We start from the raw sequence: 14068 nt of genomic DNA on the forward strand, positions 1-14068 counted from the left end.
CCAGGTCCTCCGGTTTTTCCCTCCACGTTAGAAACATGCGTTTAGAGTGTTTGGCTGCGATACATTTCCACGTGATAAGCCACTTCGTTGAGCTATCATTTGTGGCCAGGTCGCTTCTGAAAAAGAGATATATATATCTCAGTGGGCCTTACCTGGTAAAAAAAAGTTTCGTTAATTTTTTTTTTATCTCGGCCCGTAGCACTTAAAACGCCGTTTCAGATTTGTGGGAGATACGGTTTAAAATGAATGCGCTCCCTGTTCGTAGACATTACCACTTGTGTTGACAGTGTTTTGACACAGTTTCCGTAAACAACTCGGCACTATGTGATGAACCTCGCCCGTGTTCTCTCTCTCTCCTTTTGTAAATTAAACACAACATGCACCGACGCAGCTGCTAGCCACCGGTCAACATCTTAACGACATGTGCATTTTTTTGTACGTGTTTGCACTTGCACACGTAACGGTCCTTTGTCATTCCACTACTGGATGATGGCCGCCCCGCTCCGTGGAGATCGTTTGGTGGAGGGGGGGGAGAGGTTATTTGAACTCCACGACGCTGGTCAGTGCGGGTTGTCGAAGAGCACAACAGAAGTACAGTACAACAATGCATTTCTCTGCACTACCCCACGATGTAGCGCTGCTGCAGCCTGTAACATCTGTTACATTAAGTGGCTGGCCATCCAAAAACTGTCCAGGCTCATATCTGCTTCACCTCCGAGATATGACGAGATCGAACGCATTCTGGGCGATTTGGCCACAAGCCACACATGTTTATTTCTACGTAAATATAAACGTGTACGGTAATTGTGATGATGTTTTACAGTAATCGGTGCGGGGTTATCAGATTGTTTGTTGACGTAATTGTTGACATCGGTGCTGTGTGCAGTTATGCAATGTCTTACCTGGTCGAGGTTTTTAAAGATTAGGATGTGCTTGCAGGCCTCCTGCAGCCTGTTGCGCTGCTCGTCTGTCTTGGGATGAATGACCTGCAGAGATAAACATTCTCCTTATCTCCAGTCAACACACGCTGCAGTACACACTGCTCATGAAGCTGCAAACTTACACACTGAGAACTATCTGCGATGCATTAAGCCATAAAAGTGGCTGTTTCATTCATTCGGTCACATGTGTGAGCACGATTGCACGAGTAGTCACAAGTCAGGTTTGAAGTTTAAAGAAATGTTTCCTCTTTTGAGCATTGTGGTGAATGGTAACTCCTCAAGTGGCTGCAGAAGAGGCGTGGGGCGGGGGATGTGAATCCGCTACATGCAACATATAGTCATAATAATCACCATCATCACCATTCATGAATGATCAACCACTGCTGTATGAAGACCCTGCCCCCAAAGCTGGCAACAACCTCTCATAGTGCCGCGATGTGACAATCCATCTCGCTCAGGGGTAGCCAAGCAAAAGATCAAGAAGAGCTATTCTATTTGAATTCGGTAAAAAAAAAAAACCTAAATCTTTCGAGAGCCACAATTCACGCGGTGAATAAGAGACGCTGGTCCTCAATGAATAAGAGTCACGAAGCGGTCCTTAAAGAGCCACGTGCATCCCCGGAGCGGCAGGTTGTCGACCCCTGATCCAGCTCCCGCACAGGTGCTGATTTCATCGCTCCATCTTCTCTGTGAGCAAGAGCAAGACTGGAGTGATAAAAATGTTTTTCAACTGAATGAAAGGCATATTGTGTACACTGTATTGTTGTTGAACATGGTATTTGGTCTACAAGCACTTGTTAAGCAATTATATATCGAACAACATCTTCTTGGTTCTTTCGGTAAAGTCACGTAGAATGGAAATAATAAAATAATAAAAATGAAACATATTCCATTCTACGTGACTTTACCGAAAGAACCAAGAAGATGAATCCCTGCAGTCACGAAAGCTTTAAATCGAAATATCGAACAACACTTTTTGCTCTGGCACCTTGCATGTTTGTACGTTGAAGGTCTTTCGTAGCTAACCATGCTAATCGGAGGTGCGGGGGGAAGGACAACAAACTAAACCCACAACGTTTCTATGCAACATCTCAGTCCTTGAGATGTGCTGCATGGGAGGTAAAAATATGAAATGAGCACCCAACCAGCGTTCGGTTTGTTAGCAGCGGTTGAACACGTGGTAGGCTTTCGCAACCAATATCATCCATAATAGAGGTTTTTTGGGTTAGATCGCGTAAATGTATAACAACATTTACAAACGGAGTACGACGTTTCGCCAGTAATTACAACGAGCTTCATAAATGTTGTGGCTTGGCTCACCAACACACCGGTTAGTGCTGTACTAGTATACTACACTATACACTACACTACTACACTACACTATACACTGCACTATACACTACACTATACACTAGTGCTGTACTAGTATACTACACTATACACTACACTACTACACTACACTATACACTGCACTATACACTACACTATACACTAGTGCTGTACTAGTATACTACAGAGGTGGGACAAAGTCATTGTTATGCAAGTCCAAGTCGAGTCGCAAGTCATCAAATTCATGACTCGAGTCTGACTCGAGTCCAAGTCACATGACTCGAGTCCACATCTCATAGGTGGGACAAAGTCATTGTTATGCAAGTCCAAGTCGAGTCGCAAGTCATCAAATTCATGACTCGAGTCTGACTCGAGTCCAAGTCACATGACTCGAGTCCACATCTCATAGGTGGGACAAAGTCATTGTTATGCAAGTCCAAGTCGAGTCGCAAGTCATCAAATTCATGACTCGAGTCTGACTCGAGTCCAAGTCACATGACTCGAGTCCACATCTCATAGGTGGGACAAAGTCATTGTTATGCAAGTCCAAGTCGAGTCGCAAGTCATCAAATTCATGACTCGAGTCTGACTCGAGTCCAAGTCACATGACTCGAGTCCACATCTCATAGGTGGGACAAAGTCATTGTTATGCAAGTCCAAGTCGAGTCGCAAGTCATCAAATTCATGACTCGAGTCTGACTCGAGTCCAAGTCACATGACTCGAGTCCACACCTCTGGTATACTACACTATACCATACACTACTACACTACACTATACACTGCACTATACACTACACTATACACTAGTGCTGTACTAGTATACTACAGAGGTGGGACAAAGTCATTGTTATGCAAGTCCAAGTCGAGTCGCAAGTCATCAAATTCATGACTCGAGTCTGACTCGAGTCCAAGTCACATGACTCGAGTCCACATCTCATAGGTGGGACAAAGTCATTGTTATGCAAGTCCAAGTCGAGTCGCAAGTCATCAAATTCATGACTCGAGTCTGACTCGAGTCCAAGTCACATGACTCGAGTCCACATCTCATAGGTGGGACAAAGTCATTGTTATGCAAGTCCAAGTCGAGTCGCAAGTCATCAAATTCATGACTCGAGTCTGACTCGAGTCCAAGTCACATGACTCGAGTCCACATCTCATAGGTGGGACAAAGTCATTGTTATGCAAGTCCAAGTCGAGTCGCAAGTCATCAAATTCATGACTCGAGTCTGACTCGAGTCCAAGTCACATGACTCGAGTCCACATCTCATAGGTGGGACAAAGTCATTGTTATGCAAGTCCAAGTCGAGTCGCAAGTCATCAAATTCATGACTCGAGTCTGACTCGAGTCCAAGTCACATGACTCGAGTCCACACCTCTGGTATACTACACTATACCATACACTACTACACTACACTATACACTGCACTATACACTACACTATACACTAGTGCTGTACTAGTGACGAATTGGCCACGTTCTGTTTACGTGACAAACCTTACTAGTTGGCTGTTGTCGGGTGGTGGCGGGTTTTAACGACACATTTATATATTTACACGATCTAACCCAAAAACCTCTATTGTTAGCAGCAGTTTGGCATATGCCCATATAGCATGAATCTTCCCATATGCTTTTCCTTTTATACATGTGGCACTTTGTCATTCTTCATTGCGGTATTGTCATCATTGCCCTGAGAATGACTGTGTCAGGGCTCTTTATATATTTGAATAATTATAAATTGTCAAATAGAAAATACCCCAACAAAAATGATACCGATTGAAGAACTCTTAAGTGTATATACAACATACGAATTGAAAATCCACAATTACTATGCACGCACGTTGATGCGTGTATCATCATCATTCGCATCTGCTGTGACCAATCCACTGCCGTCTCCCGTGGGGTCTGCGATGTGACGCGATGCCTCTGGTCATGAGATGGCAATCGATGGCCTCCATGCGTCACCGTTTCACACGCGGCATCGACACATTTGCATGGACGTCACGCGATTGTGGTTGGTGTGAACACGGGGGTTGTCCACGTGCGTTTCAATTTGACCGATATGTACAACCATCCGTGTGCGGGTATAGTGCATTCATCATCGCTGCAGTTAGTGGTTTTTAAAACAGTGATGAATTGAAGTCAATTTTTGTCGGGGTCATTTTTATTTATTTTATATAAGAGCACGGAGGAAGGCGGATAATGGGGTGTTTAAGGCTTTGACAAAAGAACAACTAAGCGACCGAGGCTTCTGAAATAAAAGCTGTTAATAGTGAAGGCCGGCAGTGTAATGTTGATTTGAAGCGGTGTAATGATTTGGTAATATTCTTACACTGTCGCGTGAATGCACCATGCCTGCAACAATCGGTAGGTGATGGTCGGTGCAAAAGGCTCATGTGTCATACAGCAAACAGTTCCATGTCGCACACTGCCGCATATCCGCTCTGACCACATAACTGCCCCACACCCCCCAGTGCACTGCTGTTGCACGAGTGTCAGTTTCCACAGATGTTCACAAATATGACCTCTTCACATAGGTCATATTTTCATGCTTATTCTCACGTGCATTTGCTTGCTCCTAAAGCAGAGTAAAGCATTTTCCCCATGCTTAAAGAAAATATTGTGCCATAGTTGGTATCCGGGAGCCTATTTTGTGCGTGGCGCAACTGTCATTTGATAATGACGCTCACATATCCGACCGTACCTCTCAGTTCCCAGTGCGTCGGAAATGCGACGTTGTGAACGCAAACCACATCATGGAAAGCACTGTGTAAATATACAGCTATTACTACACTGTATTCGGAATCAGAAATGTAGTGAGGAAAGTCTACATTGATCTTTCGGTAAAGTCACGTAGAAGGGAATTAATAAAATAATAAAAATAAAACATAAAAAAAATTCTCACGACGTATCGTTCTTAATGGTAGTGAGGAAAGTCTACAATCTACATTAAATTGGTATTCATCACATACCTGTCCTACCTTATTACAGACAAATTCAGACCGTATTGGTCATCCCGTGCCCTTATAAATCTCAACAACGTTCATCCTACAAAGTCCCATCACAAGGAAGAAACATAAACAAATAGACAAAACAAATAATGTTTTTTTTGCCCGTATTGAAAACGGGTAAACCATATGGGTTGACGGTTATGTTCTTAGCCAAATGTGGGATCTTTGTAGGAGATCCAAATTCATGTTTTTCGTTTGTTATCACCGTTATTATTCGAGTGAGCCGTTGTGACTGGTTACTCACTCTGGCTTCTGTGTCTTCCTCCTCTTCGTCGGGATTGTAGGCCTCCGCACACACTGAGGGGAGGAGAGACGCCGTGATGAGGAGGAGGAGGAGGGCCAGGTACATCCCACGGGCTCGATCCACCCTCACAACACGCCGTGTACGGTACTGTGTATGCAAGCACACGTCTTCGGCAGCGACGCATAATAGCAAGCAACGCCTTCTTGGTTCTTTTGGTAAAGTCACGTAGAAGGGAAGTAATATTATATGATTTTATTATGTTTTATTTTTATTATTTTATTACTTCCCTTCTACGTGACTTTACCGAAAGAACCAAGAGGATGAATCCCTGCAGTCACGAAAGCTTTAAATCGAAATTTAGCAAGCAACGCTTCGCTTGTCAGGGCGACGTCACTCGAGTCCAGGAGTTCATTACCTGACGAAGCTCGAAACAGTTTGTGCGAAACGTCGTCGTGGGTCAATGTTGAATTTCGTGAAGAGTGTAACGCCACGGGTGAGGGAGAGTTTTTTTTTTAATATATTGGTCAAAATTGTGATCAGTAGAGGGCGCTTCAAAAAATGTTAACACTTATATGGGACTATCGTTTTTAATGGAGAAAGAACGAATAATAATACACTGTCACGTGATAACAAATGTATGTTAATAGCTGCAAAGAGTCAAAGAGTCTCCACGTGTTCGCCATCATTCTCAACACGTGCCTGGAATCTTCTCCAGGTGGTCTCCAGAGCCCGGAGGCACATTTATTGCGGTGCTGTTGCAAATTCTCCGAAGTGTTCACATTTTTTTGAAGCACCCTGTACATTGGCACGTACGGATAGTAACTTTTCTAGACGCGACAATCTTATCGGGTGGCGGAGGGTTATTGACGATGTTGGCATAAAACCACCGCGTGGCCTCACACGAATTACAACCTCGGGTCTTTGTTTTGGCTAGCAGAATCTAGGTTTTAAACTTGAGATGACATCATCGCCGTTCTTGCACACATCCTGCGACACACGGCCTTGTGTTATCTTTGTGTGTGTTTTGGCAGCAGAAAGGTAAGCCAAGGCAGCTGCTGCACTGGTTTCATCCTCGTTGAGACTCGTCAGGGTAGGTCTTCTGTATGGTATTTCATCTTGTACACTATAACTGCCATTGATGGAAGATGCAACAATTTAGATTGGGAGTTGTAAGAACCCTATACTTACAATGTGTGTGCGTGCATTGGTCATAGATACTGTAGTTACTTTCACATTAACGGTAATGATGGCTTCTTAAAATCAATTCATGCGTCCAAATGTTATATAAAATGTAACAATATATTTTATTGTAAAAAATAAATTGCATTGTATTTACTTACTTGCTGCTGGCCTTTGACCAATGTGCCCGATCTCACCAGATCTTAGCAGCTAGGCAAATCGCGAGCCTGGACACTGCTTTAGATGGGTGACCATCATGCACAGCAGGCTGTAGAGCCACGAGCAAGAGGACCCATTGTTGTGCTGTGCTCTCTATGTTCCCGTGTCTGTGCTCCACGCATTCCCCAAATCCACACTGACCGGTACGGTGGCCAGCCCTCAACGTGTGGTGGTGGCGGGGGGGGGAGGCCCTCATTCAGCAGTGGATGGACAAACACCGGATGTACATGAACTAGAACCTCCTTCTAAATAAGCCGTGAATATGCGTGCTCAGAAGATAAAAAAAGCTCAGGTTTATATTTGCCTATAATTATCGTGAACGAGGCAGGAAATAAAAAAAAGTTTGGAAATGCTAAATGCCAGTGGGGGCAATAGCACAGCTTAATTAGCGAGGGATTAGCACTCAAGTAGAAACACCTTCACAGCAGCAGGTGGACGAACATCCTCTCTCCATCCGTTCTGACTCAGTCTACCCCACGGCCCCCTTCTTCACTGCATCCGCACTCCCCCACCTACCCCCTCTACCCAGCCCAGCCCCATCTCGCGCCCCCCCCCCCCCACTTTCTTCTTGTCAACATTCCATTAGCGTGCTGTGCACAACATTGTGCAACACCTAGCAACGAAGGCGTCACAGCCCTGGGGTTTGCGGGGAGGGGCGCGGGGGGGCTTTGGTGAATCCTGCAGGATCGCTGGTTGTCCAGAGAGAGAGAGGGTGAGTGAGCCAGAGAGAGAGGGTGAGTGAGCCAGAGAGAGCGAGAGAGAGAGTGGATGAGTGAGCCAGAGAGAGAGAGCGTGGGCTCGTGAGCCAGAGAAAGCGGACGAGTGAGCCAGAGAGAGAGGGGTGAGTGAGCCAGAGAGGGCGAGTGAGCCAGAGTGATAAAGAGAGCAGGTATGTGAGTGAGCCAGAGAGAGAAAGAGAGCAGGCGGGTGAGTGAGCCAGAGAGAGAGAGAGGGCGAGTGAGCCAGAGTGAGAAAGAGAGCAGGCGGGTGAGTGAGCCAGAGAGAGAGGGCGAGTGAGCCAGAGTGAGAAAGAGAGCAGGCGGGTGAGTGAGCCAGAGAGAGAGAGAGGGGGCGAGTGAGCCAGATCGAGAGGGCGAGTGAGAAAGAGAGCAGGCGGGTGAGTGAGCCAGAGAGAGAGAGAGGGGGCGAGTGAGCCAGATCGAGAGGGCGAGTGAGAAAGAGAGCAGGTGGGTGAGTGAGCCAGAGAGAGAGAGGGGGCGAGTGAGCCAGAGAGAGCGAGCCACTGCCGTATTTTGGCACCAAAGTTGTTGAACAGCTTACACAGAAAATATAATTATCAGTGCACCGGATAATTAATAAACTTGGGAATAAATTAAAGACATTCTTTTCAGATAGCTGATTAATAACTCAAATGACGTGGGGAAATGTTTGCTTTAAATTCTCTTCTGTCTGTAGTGTATATAAAATGCCAATACCGTATTGTTGTTGAACATTGCATTTGGTCTGCAATCACGTCCTTGCTCAGTATTTATATCGAACACCGATTTGCTCTGGCGCCTATCAATATGAAATTATGATTGATTTGAACGAAGCAAGCACTGCCCATGCACACCTTTCTGAGCACCCAACCAGCTGTCGGTTGGTAACAGCAGCAGCGTGACGTGTGCCCAATGATTACGAAATCTCCCGATTTGAAGCTTTCGTGACTGCAAGGATTCATACTCTTAGTTCTTTTGGTAAAGTCACGTAGGTAAAAAATGAAATTAAAATGAATAAAAAATAAAATAAAAAGCTCCCCCCCCTCTCCTCCCCCTTAACTTGTATTTAAGAGCTTGCATCTTGAATCCCTGCCTCACTTGATGCAGCAAATCTGGCTGTGACGGTCCCACCTGATGACGGAGACTTGTGTTGCCTCCGAAACGTCGTGATTTTTATTTTTTATTATTTTTTTTCATTTTTTACCTACGTGACTTTACCGAAAGAACTAAGAGTACGAAATCTCCCGTACGTTTTTTTTCGTTTATCCATTTGTTACTTTGTCATTCTTCATTTGATTATTGTCATCAGTGTCAAACGGGTTTGAGTGGTATTATATAATGGGGGAGGGGGGGCACACACAATTGTAATGCCATTCCTGGCTCCAAATAAAATATTCCCAACGTATTTGTCTTGGTGTGGCTGATGTGTTCAATGCCATGCCACTGCGTGCCGAATATTACCCTCAAGTGTTGAATTACCAGCTCATTGTACATGCACCGTAATTATAATTCACGTTCACCCGTTTTCATCGAAAGATGATAACAATGGCAACGTCGCGGGAATGATTACAGTCAGGTAATTAAATTATTCGTTTAATTACGTGTTAATGGTTTTGCATGACGAAACTGCATGCTGCAAGGGAACGATCACAAAGTGACTTGGTCATGTTGGCATCGCCATTATCAGAGATAAGCGATTGCGAAAAACCCGCAATCGTTGCACACCATCGCTCTTGTCCAAAGGCTGTAATTTGGGCAACAATAGTTGTCTAGACCAATTGAGGATAGACTCCTCATCCCTTTCTTGTTGCAGCTTGAGAAATACACCCCCCACCCACCCCCAACAACTGGAATAGCACACACTGAAATAACGCGTGCACGCTATTCCACTGCAAATGCGACTTTCTGCAGAATATTCATGCCACCGTGAAACAATGAGGGCTAAAGAATGCAACTGGGATTGTAATCTGTGATCACCACAGAATAAATGAGCAGAGAATGTCTGCTCGCATATCCGTCTCCACGTAAAAAATAATATTTCTCACGTAACCCGTCAGCCGCACCTTGTTTCAAGACAAGTAAACAACTCTGGAACGATAATTGGTTCTTTACCCTTCTATCTGGCAACAAAACTGACACCTTTTTTACAAGGAGTCATGTTTGCATAGACCACAATACCTGCAGCCATAATGCAAAAAAAAACCTAACTCTGATAATATATGCACTGTCCTTGAAGTTGATTGGTCCACATCCGAGACAGCTTTCCTTAGAGCCTAGTCTCACATGGGTTGGACCAGATGACGCCAAAAGGCGCACAACTCAAAGACAATGCACCATCAGAGTATGAGAGCTCGGGGTAAGCATTTACACCATTGGAACCTCAACTCTGGAACGGTTTCGACACGCAACGTCTCATCAGCAGAGGCAGGCTTGCTTTGAATCAATGCTGGTGAATTGCCGATCTCTTTACGTGATAGCGTTACGGGTTATCTCCATTGCTCGTTAAAGTGTACCCTCCTGTTCTGGAAGATCGCATTTGCTGCTGTTGTCAAAATCTTTTCTCTCTTTTCGGACAGTGCCCCCCCCACCCCTCCCATCTTAAACAAATTACCGCTGTGTTTCTTTGTACTGATTTTCTAATAAAGCCTTCATCAGACGTAGCCTCAATTATCTTACGTGCACGAGTGTCACGTGCGCATTTGAAATGGGATTTATTTATTTATTAAGATCGACTCATATTCATCGTCAAACTACGTGACGCAGTGCCCCTATTTGGATATACGTGCCATCTCTGTTTTACCTGCCTCACAATTAACCATTTTAGGCAAAGAGCAAGGCAGTGGGGATTCCGTGCAGCATTGTCACTCGCGGAGAACGCTGGCAATGGTCGCCTGAATACTGTACGGAAAACGATTGATTTGAGGGCCTGCACAGTGGTCGTTTTGGAATCCTTGGAGAGAAAAAAAAATGAAATGTGCACCGTATAGCCTTGATGATGAATAGCAATATCCCAATGCGTCTGAAGGGAAAAAATATTGTAAAAGGTGTACGGTATATTACTTCTTCTTCTTGGTTCTTTCGGTAAAGTCACGTAGAAGGGAAGTAATAAAATAATAAAAAATAAAACATAATATTACTTGCTATAACGTGGCCCAGGAACATGAATATTGACAAAGGACATGGAACAAACGCTGAAAAGTGTAGCGCAGAGATATGGAGAGATGCATTCTGGGAATTAGACTGAGAGGCAGATTGAGGAACACGTGGATAAGAGCAACAACCGCAAATCGTTGTGGATTGTTCAAGAACGTTAGTGGGCCTGGTCAGAACATATCTCTCGACTGAATGATGGCCAATGGATGAGACTGGTGACAGAATGGCAGTCGTATCAGGGAACACACCAAAGAGGACAAGCAGCAGGGAGAAGAGGAGATAAGTGGATGTGCAGGAGCAAGATGGATTGTGGTATCATGGGACCGTGTGAGATGGCAAAGGCATCCAGCAGTGTGTGTAGAGCATGTCTGATGATTATGATAGTCTTTAAAACAGTTCCTGCAGATTAACATCCACACGAGGGGAGGAGGAGGAGGGGAGATTGGGGGCACATATGTAGCCAATAAGATTACATTTTTATTAAGGCAAAATAAATATGGTGATTTATTTACAAAAGAAATAAAACGTCACACAGTGATGCTGAGAGGATATATCTGCAATGTTAGAATTCTCGTCGGATAGGCTGGAATGACAGGCGGAAGGATGGTTCATTTATGTACTCTGTCACGCATTCCCTCTTCATGAAGAGTTTCTGTCATGTGCTTTCAAAGAGTGTTTTACCATTGAATCAAAACTGGTCTTGCCAGGTTGTGAGATCTGCCCGATAAATAGAGTATGCAGTGCAATGTGCACGTGGAGTTTGTACGTCAAATATAACTTTAGGATTTCGGGTGCCCTGGATAAATCAGAATGTGGTCGCTCAAAAAACATTTATCACATTTATTGACGTAAGCACGCCACAAAATATCATAATCCGTGAACTTTGCATGCTTAATCCCTCTGAAGCCTTCACCCGCGGAGTCTAATTAGTAGGTTATGATAAGGAAGCTTTATCGTCTTGCCATCTGTGGAAATGTTTTTGTATTGATCCGCTGAAATGCCACTGCTCCACACGACGGCTCATTAGCCTACTGCTTCCTCCCAGGATGAATTATTTATCTGCGTCAGTCCTGGCAGAGCCTTAATGCACAGGGGGGGGGGGGGGGGCTCCCCATGAGAGCCCCACCACCGCTGTGCAGGGAGCAGCCACGCCAAAGTCAGATCAACGGTGGCTGGCGTGGGACGCACTCCGTTTCAATCGTGTTTGTTGTTGTGACTTTCTCTGACCCCCGTCCACAACTGGACATGTGTGCAAAAGAGCTTCGTAACTCATCGGATTTGTTCAGGGTAAATACAGATTCTGACTTTGATCCTCTCTTGACTCTATTTTTATTTTTTTGAAAGGGAACAAACCGGGTCACATTTTCTGGCCCTGTTTGCTTTTCTCATCGGGGATTGTAAATTGCCAGTTCATCGTCGTGTCTTGGGGACATTAGAGGTGAATGTATAAATGACCTCTCGCAAGAGTAGCTAAAAAAATATCCTCCATATAGAGGGGCTCTCTAGATCTGCCTCGAGTGGGGGGGGGCCCTCCGCCAGCTGTGGTAGTGAGCAAGACATTGCAGGGTCCGTAAATTTTATATAAACAAAAATACTGAAATAGCATTTCATATGGATGCTAGCCATATGCATGCGGTGTTAATAACCGGTGCAGCAGGGTCCTGCCTGTGTAAGTGGCAGGAAAGCCATGGGCCCAGCTGGGTGGGCGTTATCGGCCTCCCAAAGCTGTCATCGCAAGCAGGAAATGGCGAGCGGTCAATACCAATATATGCCGGCATAATTCTCGTCGTGCCTCTGCGCGGGAACACCCGCGCGCGGTTCGTGTTCTCTCTCCCAGCTGCGTGTTGGTGTTGGTGGTGGTGGGAATAGAAATGGGCTCTTACCGGATGCTCTCCTTGTGAATCTGCTGATCACCGGAGCTGAAAAGGGAAACGATTTGAAACATCGTTAATCGCGATAAGGCGCTGACAAATGGAAAATATTCATATATCCGCACGCCACGTGCAGCCTTGGGATATTCATTGGAATTCATTATGAAAACAAATGTGAATTCTAAATCCCCGTTAAATTATGCCCGCTTCCATTCGGATCGCCTTCCGCGGCTTTATCCGCGTAACCGCTCGCAGAAAGGGAAGTCGTTGCGTTAAATACGCGGCCCCGACGCGCCGTGACACCTTTTACACACATTAAATCTTCCCCCCCGCGTAACCGGCGGTGGAATGCGCGCATTCTTATTTTTTTTTTCCGCGAGCTCTCCCCAAGGCGGACGAACGTGCAGGGTTATCGCGAGTTCACACGGGCCGTGCGGTGGCATGAGCTTGCACGGGAGTGATGGTTTTGAAGAGAGAGTGGGTGGGGAGGCGCCCCCCCCTACTCCCAACGCACGCACCAGCAGGCAGAGATAAGGACCCCAATCAGCGCAGAAAAGGGCTCAGCTGTCACATCGCAGTTGTGTGGCGCATCTGGTTTTGCCTCTGCAAAGGGCCGATGTGGCACTCTGCGTTGAGCAGAGGGCGGCAGCGCTGGTCGCTAACCGCTGTGCGTTGAGGTCAGAGGTCGCAACCGGGTACCCGATACCCGTACCCTACCCGATACCCGGCTACCCGTACCCGGCCAGGTACGGGTACGGGTACCCGTTTGCGACTCTGGCGCGGCCGGGTACGGTCACGGGTAGGCCGTGAGTCACTGGTGAGTAACCGTTTGTCACTCATTTTGGGTAGGGTACGGGTACGGGTAGGGAATCAAAACCCGTTTGCGACCTCTGGTTGAGGTGCCGCTGTTGCGCGCAGCGTGTGAGGAGGCGTCATTGCTCGGGCTCTGTGAGTCGTTCCAGCTTGTACGCTGCCGTGAAGGGGGGGGGTTACGGGCAACAGTGCGAAGGAGGCTCCGTGTTCTTGGCTGTGTTTACCCTTCAGGTGCCACGCCCCTCCCCAAATTTAAACGGGGAACTTACAGCATTGCAGCTTTGTGATGTGACGCTCTGCTGGCACGACTGCATTGTGTGTTGCCATTGTTTTCATATTTTTCAGACCGACTCTATCCTGAATAGGCTATCGGTGTGACGTCATGAGACGGATAATCCGGTTGGATCGCTCGTAGAGCAATGCAATAATTTGTGTTAGAGGAGCGGTGCACAGAATAGGATGTCACAGAGCTACCTCTGAGAACCATTCACGTGACCTCTGCTCCACACAGTAGGGAGCGGCACATTCCCATTCGCTCTGCCACAGGGAGTAGCATTCGTCACGTGACAGTCGAACCGATATTTGTTTTAAT

The 14068-nt window shown here is 46.0% G+C and overlaps 1 protein-coding gene across 3 annotated transcripts in view; it reads right to left on the minus strand.

Moving 5' to 3' along the window:
• The window catches only part of PRKAR2B (protein kinase cAMP-dependent type II regulatory subunit beta), a 49050-nt gene that overhangs the window by 17841 nt on the left and 17141 nt on the right, over window positions 1-14068 (minus strand). For all 3 annotated transcript variants that reach the window (XM_078860974.1, XM_078860973.1, XM_078860972.1), the window contains 3 exons: window positions 12676-12711; window positions 5523-5575; window positions 903-986 (listed from right to left, as the gene is read on the minus strand). In XM_078860974.1, the coding sequence (XP_078717100.1) occupies window positions 903-986; window positions 5523-5575; window positions 12676-12711 (173 nt within the window). The remainder of the gene's footprint in view (window positions 1-902; window positions 987-5522; window positions 5576-12675; window positions 12712-14068) is intronic.

The sequence above is a fragment of the Lampetra fluviatilis genome, chromosome 11, assembly GCF_964198595.1.
Source record: "Lampetra fluviatilis chromosome 11, kcLamFluv1.1, whole genome shotgun sequence".
NCBI classification, from domain to species: domain Eukaryota; kingdom Metazoa; phylum Chordata; class Hyperoartia; order Petromyzontiformes; family Petromyzontidae; genus Lampetra; species Lampetra fluviatilis.